General features: G+C 39.8%; 3 protein-coding genes across 4 annotated transcripts; 2 read left to right on the forward strand and 1 right to left on the reverse strand.

Annotated features, from left to right (window-relative positions):
• Positions 1-690: 690 nt before the first annotated feature.
• umad1 (UBAP1-MVB12-associated (UMA) domain containing 1) lies at positions 691-3,963 on the reverse strand. 2 transcript variants are annotated; one of them, XM_076051688.1, is made up of 5 exons: positions 3,734-3,963; positions 3,179-3,260; positions 2,822-2,912; positions 2,307-2,392; positions 691-1,583 (listed from the first exon to the last, which is right to left on the reverse strand). In XM_076051688.1, exons 3-5 carry the CDS (start codon positions 2,901-2,903, stop codon positions 1,311-1,313), a joined length of 441 nt encoding a protein of 146 aa, XP_075907803.1. In that variant the 5' UTR covers positions 2,904-2,912; positions 3,179-3,260; positions 3,734-3,963; the 3' UTR covers positions 691-1,310. The 2 variants fall into 2 exon arrangements, with proteins under 2 accessions (XP_075907803.1, XP_075907804.1); XM_076051689.1 differs by lacking the exon at positions 3,179-3,260.
• A 142-nt stretch (positions 3,964-4,105) lies between these two features.
• rpa3 (replication protein A3) lies at positions 4,106-5,627 on the forward strand. The gene is made up of 4 exons (XM_076051690.1): positions 4,106-4,371; positions 4,519-4,587; positions 5,228-5,339; positions 5,423-5,627. The coding sequence occupies exons 1-4, from the start codon at positions 4,273-4,275 to the stop codon at positions 5,503-5,505; spliced, it is 363 nt and encodes a 120-aa protein (XP_075907805.1). The 5' UTR covers positions 4,106-4,272; the 3' UTR covers positions 5,506-5,627.
• Positions 5,628-7,749: 2,122 nt separating this feature from the next.
• col28a1a (collagen, type XXVIII, alpha 1a) lies at positions 7,750-26,960 on the forward strand. Its single transcript, XM_076011768.1, has 33 exons — positions 7,750-7,888; positions 9,059-9,627; positions 10,158-10,178; positions 10,584-10,643; positions 11,872-11,925; positions 12,021-12,065; positions 12,214-12,240; positions 12,437-12,481; positions 15,697-15,750; positions 15,885-15,953; positions 16,032-16,100; positions 16,924-16,992; positions 17,162-17,230; positions 17,329-17,397; positions 17,498-17,566; positions 17,933-18,001; positions 18,080-18,151; positions 18,396-18,464; positions 18,683-18,754; positions 19,328-19,396; positions 19,666-19,734; positions 20,172-20,240; positions 20,419-20,487; positions 20,851-20,919; positions 20,992-21,060; positions 21,460-21,528; positions 21,615-21,695; positions 22,338-22,373; positions 22,479-22,515; positions 22,802-23,356; positions 24,030-24,172; positions 24,430-24,661; positions 25,428-26,960. The coding sequence occupies exons 1-33, from the start codon at positions 7,750-7,752 to the stop codon at positions 25,598-25,600; spliced, it is 3,450 nt and encodes a 1,149-aa protein (XP_075867883.1). The 3' UTR covers positions 25,601-26,960.
• The last annotated feature ends 41 nt before the right edge of the window (positions 26,961-27,001 follow it).

Here is a 27,001-nt window from a genome sequence, read left to right on the forward strand (position 1 = left end):
TTATTTCTAGAAATGAGTTGTGGTTGGCCCAAAGGTAAAAGGATGGTGATGGTGAACTGAAGTGATGCAGATGAGATGTATCCCCAAAGTAACCTCTGAAGTGATCCTAGAGGTGGTCTAGTTCATCTACACTGATGTCAACCAGGGGCCAGTCCAACCATCCATCCATCCATGTTTCTTCCTGAGCTCAGGGTCACGGGGGTCATCTGGAGCCTCTCCCAGATGTCAAAGGGCGAAGGCAGGGTGACACCCTGGACAATTTAGAGTTTCCAATTCACCTCACATGCATGTTTTTGGAGTGTGGGAGGAAGAACCGGAGAACCCACGCAGATTATGCAAATGAATTATTTACAAATCATACAAAGTGAAGTGCACCTATGATGAACATTACAGACCTCTCTCATGTTTTTAAGTGGGACAACTTGCAGAATCTGTGGTTGCCCTACTGTGTTTTTCTGACTGTCCTCGAGAGAAGCCTCCCTCTTCTGCAGCTGTCTCCGAAGATTCTTCGTTTCCACTTTTCTATTTTTTTTTCTCACCAGGTTCAAGATGTTTGATTTTTGACTTAATTGTAAAGATATTTTTAACTTTAGATTTGAAATGTGCTATGTATTATAACATTATTAACACAAACAGATGGTGTGATTTCACTTTTCTGACCAATGCAATTACACTCCACCAGTGCATATTTGTTTTTTCTTAAGTTTTTTTTTTATTTTTTAAACGAAGGTAACAGTCCAAGTATCTCACAAAAAAAGATATCGTTGGGTACTTCACAAGTTGCACTGAATCTGGGCCAATGGATACAAGAGTTGAAACATAAGAGAATGATGGACGTCATCTCTACCCATGTCATCTCTATCCATCCATCCATTTCTATCACTTTTTTTCACGTTTCGACAGCCTATCCCTATCCCGGACAGTGAGGGGTGTCTTGCTTTGCCAAGCCCACAGTGCTGGGGCTGCTGCAGAAAAGAATGTAGAAACAAACACTAAACAGCTGTCAGAGAGTGTGTTGTGAAGAGGAGTGGGTTATCCACAAGTCTGTGAAGCAACTATACAGCCTTCAATTCGGTATTTAGGCATTATCTAGTGCACAGCCCTACAGGTCTGTGTGCAAAGTCAAACAATTCACTTCATAAAAAGTTGAAACTAGACAGGGAGTATGAAAAGAAAGTCAATCCTTCTATGTGGTTAACTTTTCATGTATTTTAACTTTGTCTTTAGTAGACTCACCCGTTGGCATAATGCTACTTAAACACTATAGCTGGAAGAACAACTGCTGAAAGTCTGGATGCATTTCACACAAGCTAGGAATTCTGAAGCACAGAGTTTTCCAAGGAGAAATCATACTGAAAAGTGGACAGGTTGTAGTTGATGTCCCGGAACAGAAGCACATCCGGGATGACAGGGAGGCCTGCCTGCATTGCAGCCACATGAGGTGCTAGAATGAAGGGGACATCGCCGAGGAGGTCTGGGAGAGCGGCAGCAGCAGGATCCGCCACTGCTGCAAAGGTCTCTGCTTCTGCTGGAGTCAGAGACTTGGCTGGAGGATACTCCACTGTTGCATATGGAAGAGATGACTGTAAGGCAGACAAAGAGGTGTGATATTATTGCAGTGTTCATAAAAAAGGTAAACATCAGCAGAAACATACAGACATCCTGTCAGAGCTTATCAGAATGGATGCACTGGTATCTAAAGCCAGTGGATTTCGTGGCTTGATTTCCATTGAAAGGTCCAGTGTGGGATATTTAGCCTGATTTACGCTTTTCAAATTGGTAAAAGCTTAATGTACTGTTCATAAATACATTAATAAAAGTGTAGACTTTTATTATACATTAATAAAAGTGTGACTTGCAGTAGAATACAAGTCATTTGGTTTTCCTCATTCTCGTGTTTCATTTTAAAAACCCTGCTTAATACCTGCCCAGCCTATTGGAACCGCAGGTACTAAAATGATACCTAATAGTACCGTTCCCTAGTGGGAATCAGCACAAACCCACCCGAGCTGACCTGAGACCAGCCGGTACTAGTGGAAACGAGCCTTACTGTATGTGTCCAGTGTGAGTTAGCTCGCTCCATCAGTTGTGCCGGAACCATTTGACTGCTGTTCATTGTGTAGTGGCATATCAGGCTTGTCAAATGTCAATGTAAGCACAAAACAAGACCTGACTTTAGACTTTGAAAAAAAGAAGAAGAATCCTTTCCTCTCTGTGCTCTGAATACTGAGATGTGACTTCAGCTGTTCGGAATCCATGCATGGATAGACATGATCTCAAAGGTATTACAAAAACGTCAAACTTACTTTTGAATGCTGCACAATGACATTAGTTGATGGCTGAGTGATGGTTATGTTATGCATCTTCTTCCTCTGCTCATCAACAGTATCTCCTGGAATGATGATGATGCAAAGAGTCATTGTAAGTTTTAGCAACAGACTCAAACACGTCTCCAAAGCTACTTAACCAGGGCTGTGAAAATAACACTACAGCAATCATGAACAATTCACCCACCAACTCAGGATTCCCAGTGCGCCTTGTGTGAAAATCAACACTGTGTAGCTGTGTAAAATGTATTTTTATTTGCATCAGCACGAAAAAGGCACTTTTTTCATTTATAATTAGTTATAAAGAAATGTAATGTTTGATCTTGTATTTGTTATACCTAAAACTGTTTCCAACTGGTTGCAACAGGTGATTTTGGCAAGACAAAATTTCATTTCTGTACCGCTGCAGTTGGACTTGGTTCTTTTTATTAAATCTTCACTTTTTTTTTATTCATTATTGTCATGATTTATTATTTATTTCTTTTATTTCTTACCAATGATGACAAAGCCTCCATCAGCCTCTTTTTCCGATGATAACTTTTTTGATTCTTTGCGGAGTCCAAGAAAACTAAACATGATGATTCTCTGTCAAAAAGGGAAATTACAGTTACCAATTATAAACTGTGAGACTCTTTCAATACGGAGACAGAAAGAAATCAACAAATTGCATAATATAATTTTTATCAGGAGGAATGGAGCCATTATTAAAGAAAGGACATTTCATGTAGCATGTGAAGAAATTCATTTGATTAAAGATACGGATAACATCTGGAATGCTTTCCTCAAAACCAGATTGAACTCAATTGGTGGTCTTAAATTTCGGTTGAAATGTGATTATAAAATTGGGTTACCTGTAAAATTAGCAAATTTTCATAAACACACTCTGCAGGCCAGGAAAAGGTCGTATAAACATGAAATTTCAGCAACAAAATCCTGTAAATGGAATAACAAGGATATATATAGGAACCTATCCCCTAAAAAAGTCCAAAAAACAAACGCAACATTAATTTGATATCCTGATCATTATTTCGTGTCATGTGGTTACTGACAATCTAACAATAGACAATAGTTAGGATATTTATGGTCGGTAACCGCAGGGTTATGAATTTCTCATGAATAACTCAAAGTTATGGCCTTACCGAAACTAGCCCTTAACAAATGGTGTATATAGTAGTGAGCCTACGGAGAACCAGAGAGAAGCTCTTTTCAATACATAGTAAAAATCGACACAACCGTACAGATTATCACGTCCGTAACATGTAAACCCAGTTTAAGACACTATTACAGAATTTACCAAACAGACAGACAGTTTAAATAACTTCCCGTCAGCGTATCGAGGAATATATATATATACACGCACACACTAAACTTCGAAATAGAAACTAAGCAAGGAAAACATAACTTACTGTTATGTTGTAAGTCAACCCAAGTTCAGACAGTCAGTGAAGTGTCATCCACCCTCGATTATTGTTTTTTTTATTTTTTTTTTTATTGAGATAAATCGATTGGCTGCTCGACAGAAGGGTAATATAATCAGTTACAGGTTATTTAATGACTTGGTAAAAGTAAATATCGTTCGGGTCATGTTTTGCGCTGACGTCAGTGAGTGTGTTCGATTTCTTTCACAGCCCGTGTAGAAACTTGAGTTTACAAATGGTTCCCATGTCAACTGTTCGGTGGTCAGGATGCGGAGCGGAACTGCTTCCGGAATGTTCCCGGAGGGACAAAATATACTGACGCGCAAAGGATGTGCTTCAAGAAGCGCTTGATAATTTACCACGGTTAGCCGTGGAGATAGTCGACCGAGTAAATTCAGCAACTCCGCCCGCCTAGGTGCCTACGGTGAACGAAGAAAACACATCATGGTTTCCCGCGCTCGGCAGTAGTGTTCGGTCAACACACACATATACACAGTCTGCGACAGAGCTACAGACCTACAGTAAAAATGACAGCGATACTGGATTCCCCCAAACCAAGAATCAACTGTTCAATGCTGTCGCAGTACATTAGCAAAGCGGTGTGCTTGGTCGGACGTGTTGATAAAGTAAGTGACGCTACTGGCTGAGTTTGGAGATTATTAACGTTCTCTGGCGGCGGAGTCTAATGGACGTCACTGGAACTCTGCTGCAGTGTTTGAGTGTTTGTCTTTCTTTCTCATCCGCCTTTCCCCTCTCTCCCTCTCATGTGTCAGGTTCGCTCGTCGGCTTTCACCATCACGGACGGAGAGGGAAAGGTTGGAACAGTTGAACTCAACCAGCCAGTAAGTGCTTCTTCACGTTACATGTATTCACTATCAATTTACCAAAGTCACTGATTTATTTATTTATTTTTCTTGTCCAACGCAAACTCTTAAAAACCGACATAAGGTTGTGACCCGAACGTGCATGAGATGAGGTGCTTTAAATTTGTATCTAAGAAAATAAAGTTTCTCTTTAAAAAAAAAACAAAAGGGCCTTGAAGTGAGCCGTCGTTTCAACTTCGTTGTCCCAATATTCACGTAATGACTGTCAGTTTTGCAGCCGAGCGAGGCTATAAAGTTCCCGAATGATGAATCAATCAATCAATCAATCAAACAATCAACCAACTTTTGATTAAAACATAACATAATTGATCAGCTTAAAACACCAGCGGTAGCCTTCATCCTCTAACAAAATCACCATGTGGCTGCCCTCTGGTGGCTTGGAAGAATCTTACACTAAAACGTAACTTGTTTTCAATAATCTGTCCATAAAATGATAGCATTGTAACTTTTTGACCAGATAAGTGAGAATTTGATCAAGCCCTTCACCAATATTCACATTTTCCCATTCACACTTTTGTTTTTAACATGCACAATCAAATTCAACTTAAATAGTAAAAAAGAAAAAGAAAAAAAATGAATGTGATGTTTCTTTTTTCAGCTTGAGGAGGAGCTGAGTGGAGTGGTGGAAATCATCGGCATGGTCTCAAACAAAGGGGTCATCATGGCGTATACGTACAACATTCTGCGAGAGGACAAAGGAATTCCCTTTGGTGGGTTTGTTGTTGTTGTTGTTGTTTTGATTTTGACATTGATTTGTGCTGATTGTGGCGTGTGTGTGTTGTGTGTCTCCCAGACCTGGAGCTGTACAACGAGGCGCTGAAAGTCATTCACGACTTCCCTCAGCACTACCCCTTCGAGGTGGCTGCCAGTGGATGAGGCTCGCACTCACATCATCAACATTATATTTCATTTCTTTGTCTATTGCTTGTTGTCTGTTTGAAGATGTGCACTTTTTTTTGTAAATAAAAAAAATGTTCAATACATGCTGGAAAAATGTTTCTGAAAGATAGATAGATGTACTTTATTGATCCCAAATTGGGAAACCACACTGTTGCAGCACTTAGTACAAAAGTACAAAAAACATACTATACAGTAGTTACAAAAACATTCATTTCTGTATGTGATGTTCTTACAGTGGACTGACTAAATAATAAGTAACTGATAAATATGAATCAGTTGCTTAAAGCTGTAGAGTTCAACTAAATGTCAATCACAATGAAGAAATATAAAATGAAGCAAAGCAAAGTTGCAACCAAATCAGTGTCTTTGAACCACCATGGTGTTTAGCTCTTTATTGAAATCACTCTGGAAGCACTGAAAAAATAGATGAATTACAGCTATTTTATGACTTACTGACTATAAATATATCTTCAAATTGGGCTTTAGAGCCAGATTAAGAAGCTGAACGGGCTGTAGTTTGCCCACGCCTGACGTCGACACAGGGAGATCATGCAAACTCCACATAGAGGGCCGAAGGATCAAACCCTCAACCTTGTTGCAGTGAAGTAACAAACTACTGTGTCGCAACGTCATCAAATTTATGATGAAATACATTTTAATGTTAATAAAAACTGATCAAACAATCTCTTGGCCGTTTCTGACAAATTAAAATTCTAATACCCACATCCAAGTGAAATGTATCTAATAAAATCAAAATTGTTGTTGTGTTTTTTTTTAATGCATATGATATACAAACCTGAAGTGTGTTAAAGCAGCGGAATTCTGGTTCATTTTCACTCTTTCTGAAGTTTAATACGCAGCTGTGCTCCAAACCAAATGTAGGTCACAAACTGCACTGGAAGTAAACGGATACTATCCACCTCAGTAAACATCACAGCAAAAATCTACCAAAGGAATAATCAATAGCACATTTTAATGTTAAATGTATCTCGTTGCTCTGTCGTTGAAGTTTTTATTTATTTATTTATTATTTTTATTTTGTTTATGGTGCTTTATTATGTCATAATATATATTCAGTTTAACTGTACAAAATGTGAGCATATTTTTCAGGTCCTGTAACAATTCAGAGCGAGAAAACTGAAACAGACAGAGAAAGAAATGGCAGAAATATGTGCAATGATCAGACAGAGTGGGTGCTTTAAAAGAGTGGAGCAAAGTGTAATAATGATGAATGTTAAAGAGCGGAATCTGATTGGCTGAAAGTGGCGCAGCGACAATGACCTGGTATCACAGTGGAGACAGTCGAGGCGGCTCCGAGATGAAAGGTAGCAGCGCTGTGGTCGTCGTAGGTGCTGCGTTCAAGGACAGTCAGGACCTCTGGGAAGTTGAACTTTATTCTCCGCTGCTGTTCCGAAACACCGCAGCGCTGCTCGGGACATGAACAGGTACGTGCCTCGTGCCTCGAGTGCTTCGGTACTTTCTGCTTCTTAAAACCTCTGAAATTTATCGTCGGCGGTAGATAGTCGAGGCTACTTTGTTCCCTTCACAAATAATGACTTTATGAAGTTAAATGAGCAGATATTTCAATCAGCGCCCGAAAAAGACTATTAATGAATACTACGAATACAATGATGATGATACATTTGACAACTACAAAGACTTTTCTGTTGATTTGTAGTTTTATGGTCTCTATTCGATGCTTTCTGCCTAAAAGTTTGATGACTGCAGTGTCACACTGCCAGTGTGCATGAATCTGTCACGTGAGCAAGCATTCAATATTAGAGCACGATGTAAATACTGATATCAGCATAATAACTAGGTGTTTCAAATAGTGGTAACAATAAATACATGGATGAAGAAGAAACAACATATTGCACATAAAGATGATTAACATATCTTGCTGTTGATTTTTTGTGTTAATCAAACAGAGGTGAGCAAGAATAGTTTTATTTCTCTATTTTACAGGTACTTAAAACACTATTAGTAAGTGTTTGGCATGTGTAGCAGTTAAGTCAATAAGATATTGAGAAGAAAGTTCCAGTGATAGTGGTGTGAAAGAATTCAGCTGTCAGCACTGACTGAAGTTCTGCAACTGGTGCAAATAATGCCAGTTGAATGATGTGATGGAGATGTCTAAGATGTCTCTTTTATTAGAATCACTGATCCCAAGTGCACCTTTAACTGTTCTCTCCTGACAGGTGCCTGTTAACTAACTGAAGCATGGTGATGATGATGATGATGATGAGGTGGCTGCTGAAGATTCTAATTGTGACACTGGCCCTATCAGATGTGAGCAGTAGCCAACAGAGGCGCAGTAAAGGGCCGATAGACAATCATCTAGTTACTAATGGGGCCAAATGTAAGTTTTTAACAAGCTGTATCAATGTATTTGAGTGTCTTTGCTGAATCAGCTGATCACAGACAGTACACAATAATAATAGTAATAATGATAATAATAATAATGATAATAATAATATGGACATTGTGCATTTAGTCTGCAATAATAATCGTGACGCTATTTTTTTATTTTTTTTTATTTATTGTTGGTGTTTCACATTCAAAGGTTTTCATCTTCCCTAAACTATCATCATCTTCCAGTGACAATGACATTAAAGATTTAAAATGGTGCTGTCAATATAGCTTCTCCTGTGGTGAATGGATGTTGTCATTGCATCAAAAATATACAAAACAAAACTGTGTTGCTAGGAGGACATCGGCATATACACTCTCACATACACAACAATAAAATTAACACCATCATGAGTGGCTAAAAGTTTAAATAGATTGCAATGGTTAATGCAAAATGATGACATCATAAGGATATTATTCAAAATTATTGTCATTCTACAGTTCTTTGTAAAACAAAGATAAGAAGGCAATGCCACGGAGGTGCAGTCGAGGGAGCAGTGTTAAGTATAAAAACAGTATAAAAAGCATCAGGTGTCATAAGGGGAGAGGGGATAATACAACATTGCAAAAGTAATACAATAGATACATGATAGAAATAAAAGAGCTATGCACAGTGAATTAGTCAATGTCGTATTGCACACAAGGATATTGCACTGTAATTATTAGCAGCGGTGAGGTAGATAAATTACAGATTGTCTTTAGTTTGGACTCATATTCTGATTGAATGGTTTTTCTTTCATTGTCATGACTATTGACATTGTAGATTGTCACTCAAGGCATAAAAGCTATGAATGAACTCATATGAAATATGAGTTCAACAAAAAGTGTGAAATTACTCAAACAAGTTCAATATTTTAGATGATCTAGAATAGCCACCCTCCATATAAAGTATATAGAGCATAACATATTTAGGTATTGAACATTAATTTTCTTGTGCCACATGAATCCACATGCAGTATCTTGCTCATATATTTGATATCTTCAGTGTGTATCTACAGTGTAGAAAGTAGTCAAGAAAATAAGGAACAGGAGTATCCAAACTTTGGACCGCTAGTGTACTGCAGTGAATTTCCAAACACAGAGCAACACAATTGATTGGATTCCTCTGTCTCGTCTCCAGCTCCAGTCTGCCACCTGGAGGTCATGTTCGTCATTGACAGTTCGGAGAAGGCTCGGCCGTTGCTCTTTGACCAACAGAAGCAGTTCACCTTACACATCAGCACCAAACTCATGCAGCTTCAGTGGAGCAAGCGGCGGCTGCGTCTTCGTCTGGCCGCCCTGCAGTACAGCGACAGCGTCTCCACGGAGCACAACTTCCGAGACTGGCAGGACCTGGATGTCTTCCAGAGCCGCGTGGCCTCCATGTCCGTCACGGGGCAGCACAGCGGCGGCTCGTACGTGGCCTACGCCATCGGCAACGCCACTCGGCTGTTTGCTCGAGAGACGTCGGCCAGCAGCCTGAGAGTTCTGCTGCTGATGCTGGACGGCTCGGAGCAGCCTCGCAGCTCTGCCTCGGTCAGTTCTGAAGCACAGCGGCAGAACATCAGGGTGTTCGCCATCAGCACGGCGGCTCTGCCTGGCGACAGGATCTCCAATGCAGGGTTACAGTGGGTGGCCAGCAGCCCACCTCAGCAGTACATCCACAGCCTCGCTGACAGCCAACTGCATGACACACTCCTCAACCAACTGGTCAGTCAGCTCTTTACTCTCACACTGATGCCAACACCAGCGTTTCCCAACCCAGCAGACACAGGGAGAACATGGAGAACATGGAGAGAACCCAGCAGACACAGACCATGTTCTGCGTGTGTCTGCTGGGTTTTCTCCAGGTTCTCCAGGTTCTCCATGTGTCTGCTGGGTTCTCTCCAGGTTCTCCCACACTCCAAAAACATGCACGGGAGGTGAATTGGAAACTCTGAATTATGTGTGTGAGTGTGATTGGTTGTGTGCCTAATGTGGTCCTAATGTGGTCCTAATAAAGTGGACACTGGTGCAGGGTGTCACCCTGCCTTCACCCAATATGAGATATGAGATGTCAGAATAGCCCATTTTTGACGGCACCCCTGACATCGTTAGAGACGGCCCCTCAGGGTGCCGCGGCACCCCGGTTGAGAAACGCTGGTGTACACTGATACATGCAACTACTGCTGATATGTGTCACTCCGTCATTTGGCTGATTTTTGGCTTCACTGTCCCATTTCTTTTGTTTTGTTTCACAGAACATGATTGTCAAAATGGGGGTAAGTACATTTTCAATGATTGTCAATGCGATATGATTTGGTCGACAGTTTGTTTTTGTTTTTGTTTTTATCAAAGAGAAGGTTGGTAGTTTGACATCCAAGCCTCTGCAGTTGCAGGTAGTTGTATTAATCCCTTTTTTTCTTAAGTTTTTATTTTATTTTTTCAGGCACAGCACATTTTTACATTGAAAAAGGTCTGCCACATATGTGGCACACTGCCAACCAAATGTATTATAAAATGACACTTTAGCCTAATCATGACAATATCGTCATGATTAATTTATTCATTTTTCACAACGCTATCTCACGGCACACTATTGTGCCGCAGCACAGTGGTTGAAAAACACTGTTTTATGATATTGCTCTGTAAGCCCATTGCATATTGTTTGCTTGCTTGTCATTTAGTGCCCACAGCCAAAGAAGTGTGTGTGTGAGAAAGGGCAGAAGGGCAAACCTGGGAGTCTGGTAAGTTTTTAAAGGTGCTAGTTCACTTAATGGCGGCCACATTTTTAAAAAATTGCCATAATTTATTGGGAAACTACTAATATACTACCCATAGGCATGTTTGTATGAGTGTACAATTACTGAAAAATAAATGTAGCTTGGTTTTTCTACCGTTAGAATGGTTCTTTTAACATTTATAAGGCAGCTGGTGCAGAAAGGAGCTGTTTTTACCAGAGTACTTAGACCAAACACACGAGCTGTAATGATGTAACAACACGCGGCGCTGTATGAGAGGTTTCCATTGGACAGAGTTGCAGACAGCTCAGACACAATGTCAGTCCAGCCAGAGAGTGTGTTATGTATTTACGTTTAGAGTCTCAAATCTCCATACTTGCTGTGGATGACATCCTCTTGATATGTGAAGGCCACTGCAGTTCACTGGCAAGTACGGGAGAAGGAGAGTGAGAGAATGAGTGAGTGCTACAATCTAAATCTAAATCTCTTGATCTTACTATTGTAATATTGCAATTTCTTTGCATTTACCCCAATTTTACACATAAGACATTTTTTAACCATCGTTTTTGTATTGACCTCCATTGAAGGGTAACATTTTAAAAACAACACATAACTTTTATTCCTTCATCGTTTATTCCTTCAGCTTCATGTTGCCACCTTTTGTTGGCATGTTTCTTTTGTTTTTGTTTTTTCAAATAAATAAAAGTTTACATTATATGTGTTGGCATTGTTGTGATCAGAGCTTTCTCTTTCCAGCTGGACTCTCCATTTTACAGCTATTTTATTTTTAAGTTTAGAGAAGGAAAGTTGCAGAAATATTCAGCATGCTTTCAAGAGCCCAATAAGCCTGACACACTGGATTTGTTTTAGGTTGAAATGAACAATGATACTGCTAGACTCAGAACTCAGGGGGCCAGAACTAAGAATGACTCGTATCCAAAAGTGAAACTAAGAGAAAATGTGAAGTGACAAATGTTTCCATACTGCAAGTATTGCAGCTGCAGCTGCAGCCTGGTTTAATGAAAGGGTCTGTTTTTACTGGAGTACTTAGACCAAACACACAAGCTGTAATGATCTAAAAACACGCTGCTGTGTATTAATGGTTTCCATTGGACAGGGCTGCAGACAGGTCATACACAATGACCTGGCGTACAAATTCATTCACAGAATCCAAACCACAAAAGGGCCCCAAAAATCCTCATTCTGCATGATCGCTCTCTGAACTTTAATCCAGGGGAAAGCAGGCGAGCCAGGCACTGATGGAGGGCAAGGTCCAAAGGGATCCCGCGTAAGTCTCCATTGTCCTCTAAATCCACTGCTGGCAACACAAAGATTCCATCCAGTCACTTGATATTCTTCTTTGTCTCTGCTCGGTCACCCCAGGGAAAACCTGGCGTTAGTGGCCGTTCAGGACTCAAAGGCCTTGGGGTAATCATCAGCTCTGATTATTATTAATATTACTATTTTCTTGGCTAGCATTTAAATTAATATATCTGCATAAATAGTCGCTTACGAATCATTCTTTTAAAGATTTGACCATGGGTAGTGTAAAATGATCAATTTCCTCTCTCTGTAGGGTCGACAAGGCAGCAATGGAGAAAAGGCACGTATGCGTTGATTCATTTTCATGAAATCACTACTGTCAAACTTTTAGCATTTTTTTGAATTACACTGGATATCCTTACGTTTCACAAACATTGAGCAATACTGAATTGTATCAAATGAAAAATGTGTTATCTTTGGTGTGAGCTTTACTGCTCAATTATAACTTTACTGATCAATACTTTTTGGATTTATAGGGACAGAAGGGTGAATGTGGTGCCTCTGGGGTGAAAGGAGAACAAGTAGGCTTTGACCTTTTCTTTAAAAATGACTATCTTGCCTTTTTCTTTTGGTTAAATCTGATGAAACCTCTTTCAGGGTGCCAGTGGAGGTAGTGGCCCGGTAGGCCTCAACGGGGAGCAGGTGAGCACTATCTCTCTATATCATGTTATATATAAAACCCTCTGTCCACAGCCCTCAAATTATTCTCTAAGGCGAGGTTTTCAGACGTGATTTTGTTTTTCCTGTTATCATTTCATGGCAGCCTCAAAAACGAGGATCCATCCTCCTCCACATTCATTTGCTCTCCTTTTGCGCTAGCTGAGCTCTCCGACTGCGCCAGGATGAGCGCTCCCCTGCCAGGGTTTCCCACTTGTCCATGGGAATCTGGGTCTTTTTGAGTAGCTGTTTAAATTGGTCTTTCAACCGTCTCTTGGGTCCCCCTACCAGTCTGGAGCCTTGGGCCAGTTCACAGCACAGGGTCTATTTGGGGAGGGATGAGTCTTCCCTGCGGCACAGATGATCAAGGAAGCGTAGTTGGCTCTTGGCAATGATCACTTCCACTCTTAGGCGGCCGGTACGGGTTAGAACAACATTGTTGGTAATGAGTTCATCCCGCCCTATTCCCAGGACTGACTGCAGCTTTGGCAAAATTTTGTTTTCCCATTTAACCTGTACTAGTTATCATAATATAGCAACCAATATAACTATTAATCAACTAACTATTAAGATTAAAGTATGAGAAATGATAGCAAACAAAAAAATAAACCAAACCTAAATAATGAAGGGGTTTAGGATTTAGGCACAGTTCAATTTTGTTGAAACACTATACAAGAAAACAATGCTAAATATTAAAATATGGCCCATTAAAGAGGAGCAGTGACTGCTGGCAGCCTTAAGTCCACTCCTTCAATCACAACCAGTCCTCTTTATTCCTGAGTCTTTGTGTCACTGTTGTTTTGTTTTGTGCGAGTGTTAGTCTTCAGTCTGTGTGGATAGTGCCGGACCTGTTAGTCAGTCAGTGTCCCACTGCAGGCCTTCATTGTCAGTGAGCTCCTGAATAAGGCCCTTAATCTAGGTCTGACACTCCTCCAAAGTGCCTTGAGGGGTCTCACTCTGTCTTATCTTAAATAACCTGAACATGAAGAATCGTTGTGCAATTTTTGTGTCCTCCAAAAAATATGTTGTTTGAAACTCTCTCAAATTGGTGAGTCATCTTTGGCCATGGTGGTGTGGTACAGCTAGATTAGTTGTTTTTGTTATGCAGTCAAACTACACTAGAACTTACAACGTGTGCCGAAAGCAGAAGAAATGTGAATTTTCTTGTCAAGTCTTCATTGAAAGAATAGCACTCTCTCACTGTTTTGAAACACGTTAATTTGGTGTGTGGTCAGATTAATGCATGCAACACCCACAATGACAGTCTACTGTATGCTGCAGGGAGAAATGCACATCCTGAGACCATCTGAAGCTCTGCACTTGTGGAATGTGAGTTGCGGATTAGGTCTTATCCCCCTTCTAATGTAGCTTCTCTAAACAAGGAATCCAGGCTTGCAAAAAATTGGCGTAGTCTTAGATCAGACGTTGACCCAAAGGATTAGGATTTGGGCACATGTTATCTATTCTCTAGCAACTTAAATGCTTGTTGCCCCTTTCATCAGCAGTAGGAAAACAGCAGCCATCATAGAGTACTGTCTGAGTTCATGTCACTCAGGTCAGTGACAAATTCCCATGAAATCACCGCACACTCACAAAGACAGAGCCAGAGGTGTGCACACACTCAAGCACATAGAGTAACCTCAAGAGTTCTCAATGTGTATGCAACAAACAAACCTGTCTGTAAAAAATCTCTGTTATTTTCTCTTGAAAAGCAACTTCTATTTTGCTTTTGTTGTTGCTGTTATTAAGTTTGATTTAACATCTGTTTGTAGGTTAAACTTTCTAACATATCTGTTGTTTTGGGTGGCCTGCCAGTCCTGGCTTTGACTTTTGGCAGGGCTGCAGCCGCAAACTGGTCCCAACTTCTTGCAGCTCAGAGATGGTTTTGTGTGGGTTTCTCAATAATCTTCAGCTTCCGCTCAACATCCAGATGCCTGTATGTTTGAATGTGCGCTCTAATCACTCTCCACTCATCCATGGGTTGATCAACTCTAACATTAGAACCAGATATCTAACACAGATGTGGCACCTGAAGAGTCTGAGAATGAATAACTGTTGATAGAGAAATTCACAAATTTAATTTTGAGACGTTTCATTAAATTAGTTTGGAATATTTTTCAATGCACAAAGACATTCCCCTGTGTATTTTTATATGAATGCAACAGCAATCCACACACATAAAAAGACTAAACAGAAAAATTCCTTTTTCTTGAAATCCACAATTCACATATGTATTTTCTTCTCGTTTGTCAAAAAACACCTGAAGTGAATTTCACATTATACAAAATGGTTCAATATATTATTATACCATTATCAAGACATCCTTCACACATTCACTGTTGCTTGCAAGCTCTATAGCATTCGTATGTTAAGTTTATGAGGTTTCTGTGATGTGATCCTTTTGACAAATGTGTTATTTTCATGGAAAATGTCTGTTGCCAATAAAACGTATCCTCTCTCCTTTTTTATGTAGTCATACAAATGAACTCACAGCTACAGCTGAAAGACGGGTTGCAAACTTGGTGGGTTTGAGAAAATGTTTGCTTCAAGTCATCTCAAACAAACTGTTGCAAAATATTTTTTAATCATGTTCTTAATGATGGATGGAGTTTCGATGACCAGGTGGAAGTCTTTTGCTGTCAGGGTGAGGGAGTTAGTAGGTCTGATTTATTGTAGTAGCTTTGAGAAGATGTGTTCCCTACCAGTACATGATGTCCGAGAGGCCGTTTGAAGAGAGTGGAATGGGTCTGAGCAGTGATGGAATTGGTGGAGATCTAAAGCTGGAATGTTGTCAGCGTAACACTGAAAGCGGAGGCCGTGACGACGGATAATCTGACCAAGGGGCAGGAAGTAAAGGATGAAAATGAGAGGACCAAGCACCGAGCCCTGGGGGACGCCTTGGAGCAGGGGGGCAGTCGAGGAGGAGCAGTTGTTGATGTCAATAAACTGTGTTTCTCCTGCCAGTGAGCTATAAATAGATCCAGGATGGCATCGCTGTCCTGAGATGAGTGGGAGAGTACAATGTATTGTGCATTTTTAACCTGTATTATAAGTTGATCTTCTGGTTTTTCTACCTTAGGGTGCCAGAGGAGCACCTGGGGACCAGGGTGCTGATGGGCCACCTGGAGCTAAAGTAAATTAGTCATACTCAAATTAAAAGACATGAAGATTGACATTCCCCAACTGTGTGCAGTTAATTAGTCATCAGCAGGGTAACCCCACTGGTGTGTTTTCATGTTGTGTTTTTGTTTGTTCCTTGACCAACAGGGAGGCAGAGGACAAAGGGGTGCACCTGGACCTACAGGAGATAATGGCATTGGACTCCCTGGTCCAAAGGTCAGTTGTGATTTTGCCCGTTGTTTACAAGTCTCCAGTCCCACTGTGCTAAAGTTAATGATACTTTTTTTTCTTCAGGGTGACAAGGGAAATCAAGGAAAACTGGGTCCTCCTGGACCAATGGCTAGAGGTGAACCTGGAACACCGGTGAGTCATTAACACAGAGGGAATCCACTTTGTTCATGTAAGATATATATAGAGATTTTTGCAAACAAAAACTGATTGTAATCTATTATTATTAACAAAAAAAAAAAAGTAAAATCCAGGGACGTTTCATATTTTAATGTTTTTTCAACCCCAATTATTAAAATTTAACAAACAGATGCATATGGCTCACACCAGCTGTGCACTGCCAGGACACTGTGTCAAATATGTAATTAAAAAAATATAGTTTCCTATGATTAACTTCTTCTCAATTATTTGAATTGGGTGATTGAAATCTCAGGGATAGATTTCAATGACTACTTCCTGTAACTCAGTGCCAAGGGTAAAGGAGTGGCCAAGACATCTCTCCAAGACAAAAAAAAAGACCATTTGGAAGCCTCTGTGGGCGTAGTAGTTAAAGAGACACTGTTACGCTGCAGAACGGAGTAGTTTCATCATTCCGTCAATGAACAATTAATGGAGAACACTGAACACTCGTACGACAAAATTAATTCACTTCACTTCAAACTGTAGTAAAGTAAAACACTTCATTTAAACAGTGATGTGAGGCTAGCCACAGGGCACAGATATGTGACTAATGTAAATCTGAGTTTAAGAAGCGTTGAGCAATACCAGTCAGGCCAAACCAGCTGACCATCTGAAGGATTAAAAAAAAAACAACACTCGAAACACATAAGTCCAGAGAGAAAAATGATTCAGATCAGTCAAATCCACGACTTTAACAACGAACCTTTCATCTCTGTACAACAACTATATACAGTTCATAGTTCTGGTGAATATAAAGATATTATATTGGCATGCTTAGGGGCAAGCAGGACCAACTGGAGTACAAGGACCTCCAGGTTTTCCGGGAGAAGGTCTTCCAGGCCCTAAGGTAAGTGCTAAGATGTATTTCTTTTTATTCTTTCTCTTCTATTATTTTCAAAATGACGCATGCATTTGTCATAACTGGTGAGAAATACATACTTACCTACAAAGAGCTCAAAAATTAGAGAGAGGGCAACAAATACACATTTGAACCCCCCAGTGTCTTCTTCTCACAGGGTGACAGAGGTTATGAGGGTCCCAAGGGAAGCCGTGGACCTGCTGGCATTGCATACAAAGGTGATAAGGTATGCTTAGTTGTTTCTCATCGTTGAGGTTGTTGATATATGCCAATGACACAGCCATTAGAAATGTTTAACGTCTCACCTTCCCCTCCCACTCTTAGGGTAACACAGGAGCCATTGGGCTTCCTGGATTGGTGGGTTTCCCAGGGGCAGGAATACAAGGTGACAAGGTACGAATGATTTAATTATTATTTGACCCCCACCCCCTCCATTTCCTGTTATACTACATTACTGTATACTGTGGTATATCTTCTATGTCTTTGACATTAGGGAGAACAAGGGCCTGTTGGACTCCCTGGTCCAAGAGGACCACCTGGAATTGGTGTCGTTGGATCAAAGGTTATGGCCAGACAATTTAAAGGGAAAATCTACTTTTCTGTATTTCCCTTTAAGATCTGTAATAGGTTTTACTGGTAAAACAAACAAACACCCTAGTGTTATTTGAATAGATTTGGACTACCAATGATTTGTTTTACAAGAAAAAAATATTTGACTTTGAAAGCACCATATATATTTTATTTCAACATTTCTAAAGAAATGTATTTTTTATTATTAACTAGATGCTGTGAGGAGTTCAAATCACAAGCCTCAGATGAACAAAATAAAAGTCACATTTCATGGGAAATTCCAAGTGTCTTTTATTTGTGACAGATTTACCTTGACCTGTTTGATCATCAGCTGCTCTGCCTTGTGTTCTACCCCCAGGGGGACCAGGGTTTTGCTGGGGAGCCTGGAATACAGGGTCAGAAGGGTGAGGGTGAGCCTGGACCAAAAGTAAGAAAACTGAGCAGTCTTTTCAGAGCAGCAGGTTCTACAAAGAACCAGAGGTTTTCATGACTGTGTTTTGTTTAGGGTGAGCCAGGACCTAATGGAACTGCTGGGACAGCTGGAATACCTGGTGAAGATGGAGCTATTGGGCCAAAGGTAGGTTCTTAATGTCATTTCATTTGAGACATAAGGGCTTTCGCTTTTTCACTTACTTTATGAAGATAATAATAATAATAGTCTCAAAAGCTCTCCAGTTAATTGCATTTATTCCATTCATTCTCTAAAACATTTTTAAAAAATAGTTTCTGTGTTCAAAGTTCTCATTGTAACTACAAACTAAACCTTATATGAGCCACAAACTGTGTGTTTGGGGAGTGACACAGATATGCTGTTCTTCCAGGGAGAGACTGGGTTGCCAGGTGTGCGTGGCCCTGAGGGAGCACCTGGAAAAGGAATCCCTGGCGAAAAGGTAATCAATTACACATGTAGTTACTGTCTAACATCTTAATGAGTAGAGATTAATGTGTTATACATACCGATAAGACCTGGACACAAAGCACAAAGCAGTGAACATCCCACCAATCACAGTTAAGTGTTATTGTTGAAACTACAGCAAGCAGGAAAAGTATTTCATATTCATATGGAATGAAAAGTGCATCATTCTGCAGTTTGTGAATCTTTCCATAGGGAGATCGGGGTGACCGTGGTCCTCGGGGAATCATGGGGTCTCCAGGCCCAGTTGGACCTGCAGGAGCTAAGGTATGTTAAAGTGGGTGAGTCTTCTCTATGTGTGGGAATGCAGATGCCACACTTAGATCAGAAAGATGTCAACATTTTTTGTCATTTATGTCAGACTTTTTTTTGTTTGTTTGTTTGTTTTAAATGACAAATATTGAAAGTAATTTGGTACAAACCGTTGACCTTAAATAACAATCAAAATATTTTTCCAAAACCGAAAAGTTAGCTTTTGTAGAAAATACCATGAATACACTCTTAATGTTGTCTAATAAATAAACACGTTTGCATTGAAGTTTCAAGCCACTCTTTCATAATGTCATATTTACACAGTTAAAGCAGTTTTCTGTCTTGTTTAGTGGGTTTTGTTTTCAAACCACATGGTAGACTGAGTGGTAACCTTGACTGTTCTTCTGTTTGGAGTCACACATCGTAAGGTGTGTTGAGCATATACAAATCACTTAGAGTATATGTAATAAATAAATAAATAAATAATGGCAATGAAATAAAACTTGCAGATTCTGAAATAAATAAAAAACGACTTAATTTTGTTATTTTTATACACTTTACTATACATTTTACTCACCATTTGTTCAGGGAGAACCTGGAAGTTCAGGAATAATGGGGCTGACTGGGATTCCTGGACGTGGCTTACCAGGACAAAAGGTGATGATCACAAACAATTCAATGGAACCAGAAGTGTGTTCAGTAATGACATCTAATTAACAGTGTGCATTTAAAACAAGAATAGTTGTGTTCCTATTGCTGCCTTGATAACTTTTCAGAATCCAAACCAAATGTAAACACCTTTTGGTGTCGTCTGTTTCATTTTTAAAATCGGTCCCAAACAAAATTTGTGCCTGTGAAAAACAGGCAGTCACATACAATTTAAAGAGTCATTGTAAGCATTTATTTATTATTTAATTGTAATTCAGGGAGACCCAGGGCCTATAGGACCTCCAGGACCAGTTGGAGACCCTGGAGTAGGAATAATTGGGCTGAAGGTAACACTATGAAAGAACTGAATCAGCAGTTTTGCATTGTGGTAATGTGACACACTATCCACTTTCACACTTTACAGGTTTTGTAACATGGTAGTAAAAGTTAACTTGAATTTTCCCTTATGTTATTTTAACCAGCATTATAGTACAGATTTTCCACAGTGAGGGTTTTAACTCAGAAAATTGCTCTGTAGACAGTTTAGACCACAAATGTTTTAACAAGGGCCTCTGAATAGATCTTACCAAGAAGTCTCATGAGCGTTATCCCGCTGTAGTTAATAAAATGAGCACATGGTCCACCCCTGGTTAAAGAGGCAAACCAAACACCCTATCCCTGTCCATGCAATGTTACCTCATGTTACGCAAGACAGCCCCACAACATCCAGAGGCCTGAATAACTGCTGTGTGTGTGTGTGTGTGTGTGTGTGTTCCTACTTTAGGGTAACAAAGGTAATCCTGGACATGTGGGACCGCCTGGAATAAAGGGAGATGGCTTTCCAGGGCCGCAGGTTTGGGACAATAGTAATATGTATATGTTCATAATTTATATTAAGATGTTTTTTTATTGTCGTGTTGCATGTGGTTTATTGAGAGTATGTTAGATTATGTTAGAATATTATTGCCAGCTCAAACTACTGAACACAAGCAGAAAAGACAAGCCAATGAACATTCAAGCTGTCATTCTAGGGACAACAAGGTGCACAGGGACTGCAAGGAGAAATAGGACCTGAAGGGAAAGGACTACTTGGTCCCAAGGTGAGGTGTTTTAAATTGTTAACACCGTCAAATAATTATTATCAAGATTTAAGGTCCCATATAAGACTTTCATTGAAATCTATGAAAGTCATGATGTGATTTTATGCCATCTTTCTGTATCTATCTCTATTTTTGGTCTGTGATAATATGTTGATTATCACGGACCGAAATATTCTAAATGATGCACAAAATAACAAAGTGTCCCTAAATCTTTAGATGACTGTATTATTGTCCAAAAAAGGAATAAACTGGGCTGACTGGCTGTGTGTGTGTGTGTGTGTGTGTGTGTGTGTGTGTGTGTGTGTGTGTGTGTGTGTGTGTGTGTGTGTGTGTGTTTCGTATTGGTTGTGTTTTGTATGTCAGGGTGTCAGAGGCTCACTTGGAGTACAAGGGCCAGCAGGGTCACCTGGAATTGGACTTTTCGGACCTAAGGTTAGTGTGTACTATACCTGTAGCTGTGAGGATGCACCAAAGGTTATAATTGCTAAAGAGGAGTTTTTTTAGGGTTCTACAGGTCAGCCTGGACCACCAGGTGTGCCCGGGCCTTTGGGTGAAGGCCTCCAGGGACCAAAGGTAGTGTTCATCAAAAATCTCTCCTCATTCTCACAAAATCACAAAATGGCAAAAATAGGAAACTTTTCCACCAAGGCCGTTGCTGCTAACTCGGTGCATCTTAAAATGAACATTTTCTATGTTATTTGGAACACAACTCAGCAATACATGGCAATAAAATCTGCCTCGGCAAATAGCCACATCCAGAATAGGATGACCTGATATTAGCAGATATTCACATCTAACATGGAATGTTGTTACGTTGCGTCCATGGGAGTCACCAAATTTCTTTGCTTTGGGTGGAGAGCTGAAGGGGTTTTGGTACCCCTGCTCGAGTGTATAGCAGCGTGTTTATGATCTACGCTGATGATGACTGCATAAAGATTACCTTAGCAACATTTATTGTATTTTTATTCTCAGGGAGAGCCTGGGTTCCAGGGGCCAACAGGCCCTCGAGGTGCACCAGGCACAGGCTTTCCTGGGGAGAAGGTAGACACAAATTAGCTACTATTATAACATTGCTTGTCATATATATATGAAGGGATGTATCAGAAAGCTTGTGCAATCTAACGCAGGGTGATAGAGGTCTTCCTGGAGCCCGTGGAAGAAGAGGAGACAGGGGAGATTTTGGTGATCCTGGCTCAACAGGACCAATGGTAGTGTAAACTATTCAATCCTTAAGAATGGAGATAAATTGTTTATTAAATAACTTCCAGATGCAACTCTCTCTGGCGAGCAGAAGTATTGGCTTGCAATAGCTAAGGAGAGGCCAGAGCTTAAATATCCCTCTTTTATTTTAGGGTCCCGTCACGTCAGCCCTATTTAATCAAATTAGCTCATTTGTTGGAAAGTGCAGATTCATTTGGGTCAGGTGTGAATGTGCAACGAAACACTGATGCAGATCAGAGAAGATGTCATGTTACAGTCTGCTTCAAGATAATAAAGCAGGAAGGAACTGCACTCCACCAACAGCACTGTGGATAAACCCAACCTAAACAAACCTGCATGTCAGAAATGGCCAGCATGTAGAAATGATTTACAGTCTGACGTGGAGTGAGAACAGAGTAAAAGTTATCATTGAATTATTGCCACACAAAAACATATCAGCTGCTGGTGAGCACTCACAGGAACAAAGGTTACATATATAAATGGATGTCCGAGGCATCTGCTGTGCCAGTCATGACTGGATGGAGTTAGTGAGAGCTGAGTCTATCAGTATTTATGGTTTAAGGTTTATTGGTGTAAATGCGTGCGTTTCCTACATTGTTCCACATCCTAATATAACTTTGATCTTGTAGGGAAGACCTGGTCAGAAAGGGGAAGCAGGGCTCACGGTGAGTGAAAAGACACTTGGCTTTGTATTTTAATGTGATTTCATGGGTGATTTTAATGTTCTTTACACTTATAATATGAGTTATTTCATCTGTCTGTCTGTTCAGAGAGATGATGTCATCAGTATTCTACAAGAAATCTGTGGTAAACTATCCACTTTTTCATACATCTTTTTAAATTACGCAGTTCTTCTAAAATCCTTTTAATGTTGACATTGCATTAAGTGAAAAATAGAGTAGTTAACCAAGATATTTTTTTTTTTTAAAGATTTTCATTCAATTCAGTTTATTTTCAACAGAGGAAGCTAATCTTTTATTATGCACATTTAATGCACAAATTATATAGGAATTGATTCGTGAATTCATATTTTGGAGTCCACTAGCGCACTGATTTTCTGATCTCTTTATTCAATGTCGTATCTGTTCCCCAGGGTGTGGCTTACAGTGCAGAGATACACATCTGGAGCTTGTGTTTGTGATACACAGCTCTGAGAGTGTAGGACCAGAAAACTTTGAGTTGGTCAAGGACTTTGTAAGCGCTGTAGTTGACCGTGTGTCAGTGAGCATGGTGGGCAGTCACATCGGTGTGGTGCTGTATAGCCATGTGGATATGGTGGTAGCCAGTTTGCAGGAGCTGTCCAGTCGGACTGATATTAAAGCTGCCATCGAGCAAATGCCTTCCCTGGGTGAGGGCACCTTCACTGGCAGTGCCATCCATCGAGCCACCAAAATGCTCCAGGCCTCACAAGCCAGCGTGAGGAAGGTGGCTATGGTTCTGACCGACGACCAGGCGGATCCTCGTGATGGTATAAAGTTTGAAGAGACTGCAAGAGAGGCCCACGCCAAAGGAATAGAGATGTTTGTTGTCGGAGTCAAGAACAAAAGTGATCCCCTCTATGGCCAGTTCCAGACAGAAATGAATGTTATAGCCTCTGATCCAGATGAGGAGCATGTTTTCCTGATTGATGACTTCCACACGCTCCACAGTAAGCAACAAGTTTCGCATTATTCTGGTATTATTCTACAAAGACTTCATTCTGTTTTATCTTTATCCCTTCCAATGTGGTCCACTTGTCATATCAAGGAAATTTTTTGATTTTGATTAAAAAATGAAGGCAACCATGTGTAACCAAAGAAACTATAGGGAAGATTCGACACAAAGTGGACCAAGGAAACACAATACATCTGTCTGATGAGACAGCTGGGTTCATATAGCAGCGGTGATTACTGGGCCCAGGCGCTTCCAATGATGCTGTTGCCTGCACTGCCTTCCGGCTACCAGTTCATCAGTTCATGAGAAGGATGAATGAAACATTGAAATCATCATCATAAAATCTAAGACAAATCCAAGGAACCATCACAAAAGTAAATAGGAAGATATTTCTTGCATAGATTTTTAAAAGAAAACTGACAGGCTTGTATGAAAATAGTGGGTTGCACACACAGTCCATGTGCAAGTCCAAGGCATTCACAACTGTCCCAACTATTTCCACTGCAAAGACAGCGGCACACCCAACTTGAACCGACTGCTTATATTCATTGAGTCTATGTACTAATTTGTTTTTCTATATATCTTTTAACACGCATATACACACACATATATTACAATGAGTCATTGATGAAACTTGTCTTGACATATGTTTGATTGGTTTGGCACAGATCTAGAGGGAGAACTACTCAATCAAATTTGTGAACCGAGTGACACAGTAGCATTTATGTCAAACTTTATACCTGGGAAAGTAACCCAAGAGGATCCAGAAGAGCACTTCCCCAAAGTGCCCCATGAGAAGGAAAACATACAGGTGATTTTGACTGAGAAACGTGAATACACAAGAGTGCATGCACTTAGTTAATATTACTGCAAACATAAGTGTTGAATTATTCATTTATCAAGCAGCTCTGAAAAATTTAAATTTTTCAAACCTTCTATGTACCTTCAATCTTATAATCTATTGTCCATTAGTGTTCCATTTTATTTTATTTCAAATGTTGACCGTTGAACATGTTGATTTGAACAGCATAAGTTGGCTGGTTTTGACATATTGTTTCTTGTTTATAGCTGGAGTCCAAGTTGGAGACAGTGCTAACTCCACGATTCGACCAGCTTGGCAAGAACCTAGATGATGGAAAATTACCCACAATGCCAGATGTCATGTTTGCCTCTCCAGGGATCAGGGGAGAGCGAGGACCTGAACTAACCTCGATAGTGGCTTCTCAGGCTCCCATCGACTGGTTACATGAGGGAGGAAGCACATCTTCTCCTCCCTCATCCATAGCTTCTTCTCTCCCAGGTAATAAGCAGAAAAATAAACAATCAATCAATTTTGGGGGCACATGACTGAAAAAATGATAGGAATTTGAGATAAAGCTGACTAGTGTTTGTGTGTATGTGTTTTGGCAAAATTTGCTGGACATGAACATTTACTACTAACTTTGTGAAGAACGCCTTGTTTTTTTTTTTATGTCAGTAGCTGTGTTTCCATCACTCCTAGAATTGCGCAAAACTTAAATATGGCAATAAAAAACTGGTGATGGAAACAGCTCAACTTGGAAAAACCTCTCAAATATGGCTAAAAGGTTTTGACGCTATCATGAGGTGGTTTTTCCACACTTATCCATATAGAGGGAATATCACAAAAGTGTCATGGAAACACTTTTTTCACATTGACACGTCAGTGGATGTGACGTACGGGGTCACGTGATCATCAAAGAGAAAAATATAACGGCCATTCTTGACAGCAAACAAACGTAAACAAACAAAAGCAAACGTAATTCTGGTCAAATCTGGCGGGACAAGATTTTCTCACAGCTTTTAATAAGCTTGAGTTTATTGAATACAGTATTCGTTGAATACTCACATAGTCTCACAGTATTTTGTTATCGTACCTATCCCCAAAATATTATTGTGTGGAAGAACTACACGTTTTATGAAGTCTTCTGTGCAATGAGCTGTCTTTGTCATGCAGTAATCCACATTAGATGACTGATTCATCAAAAAAAAGAAAGAAAGAAAGAAAAGTAACCGTACACACCAACTCGCTCTTTGTGTCCTTCTAGTTGGAGATTGTGTTCAACGTTTCGACCCTGGACCATGCCGGGACTATGTTGTCAGGTGGTACTATGACCCTGAAGCCAATGCTTGTGCACAGTTCTGGTATGGAGGCTGCCTTGGCAATCTGAACAACTTTGAGAAAGAGCTTGACTGCAAGACTTTCTGTGTCTACGCGTAAGGGGCTCAGTTTGTTGAAAAAGTCATTCGCATCTCTAAATGCTTTGTGGAGTATTTAAATATTTGGAGGAAAAAGTAAATCTAAATACTTAAACATTATGAATTGTATTGAAAAACATGGGGGAAAAAAAAACAAAAAACTTTCATGTATTCAAAAATGTTGGCCCCTTAAAACTTAAAACTAAAACTATTTTTAATTTTAATTTGATACTTAAAAAGGTAGTTTGAATGGGTAGATCAAGTACACTGATCTGCTGCTTAACTGAAGACATAAATTCTATTTACTGGTAAACTGTACTTATCTTTGTATCTAAAACTTGTCACTTTTAGTATCACATTTTCATGATTGTGCTATTAAAAACAAGACATACTACATTTAAACGCACAGTGATTCTACAGCATTATTCATCCTCTACTTGTTGAAGATGAATAATGCTGTAGAACTTTATAGTTTCTTATGCTGAATGTTATTATCAGGTAAGAGTTTTAATGTTTTGTGAAACAAGTGAACAATTCCTTTGCTTCTGCAAACCACAACAAGAAACGTCTTAGCCAACTCATAAAATATGTGAGGTGAAGCTCCCACAATGACCAGCTTTTTAAAAACAAACAAACAAAAGAAACAAACATAGAGTAAAGCTTGGAAACATGCTGAACTGCAGAAGGGCTAAAACATTCTTAACTTTCTTAATGTAAATTTAAACTATTCCAGAAACAGGTTTGTACGAATTCCTGAACTCTGTAAATGCTTCTGTGAGTGCACATTGCGCAATCACATCAAACCAATGTGCGTTCACTGTGCCAGTAAAGACATATTGAAAAAAATGCAACATTAACTACAGTGTTTGAACTATGTGAGCGGGTGGACTTCAGTGGCCTGTTCTCTGATCTGCCTTTGGTTTTAGTTATAAGAGCTTGGTAGCTGTCAGAACTGCACAGAGGTTAATTGCACATTTCTATCTGTTGTGTACTGAATCTATCTCTATCTTTATTTACATGTTTATGTCTTTTCCATATTCCAATTGGTACAATTCTGAAAGAATGCTTATAAAACACTGAAGCACAAATGTGGTTGCATTTTAAACCAAAAGCGTGTGAAATGTAAAATGTCTACTCATGTTCATACAGTTCCAAGTGCAGCAAATGAAGCTCAAAGACGACGTTGTGTCTTTTGAAGAGTTCTATTTCAGGTTTTGTTTATGTACAAATGACAAAATTATCTTCTTTTTTTTAACATATAACTTTGGAGTTTTAACACTATCAACATAAAAAAGATACTGTGTTACTGTCTGTTTACACTTTTTTCACATTACGCTCTTATTGTCAATGTGAATGAAATTAATTGAGGGAAAATGAGAAAGTAAAAGTGACAGACACAACTTTAAAATACATTTTTCTGTTT

This window comes from Nelusetta ayraudi, unplaced genomic scaffold (assembly GCF_046127955.1).
Source record: "Nelusetta ayraudi isolate G7.1 ecotype Tasmania unplaced genomic scaffold, CSIRO-AGI_Nayr_v1 ptg000135l, whole genome shotgun sequence".
Lineage (NCBI taxonomy): Eukaryota > Metazoa > Chordata > Actinopteri > Tetraodontiformes > Monacanthidae > Nelusetta > Nelusetta ayraudi.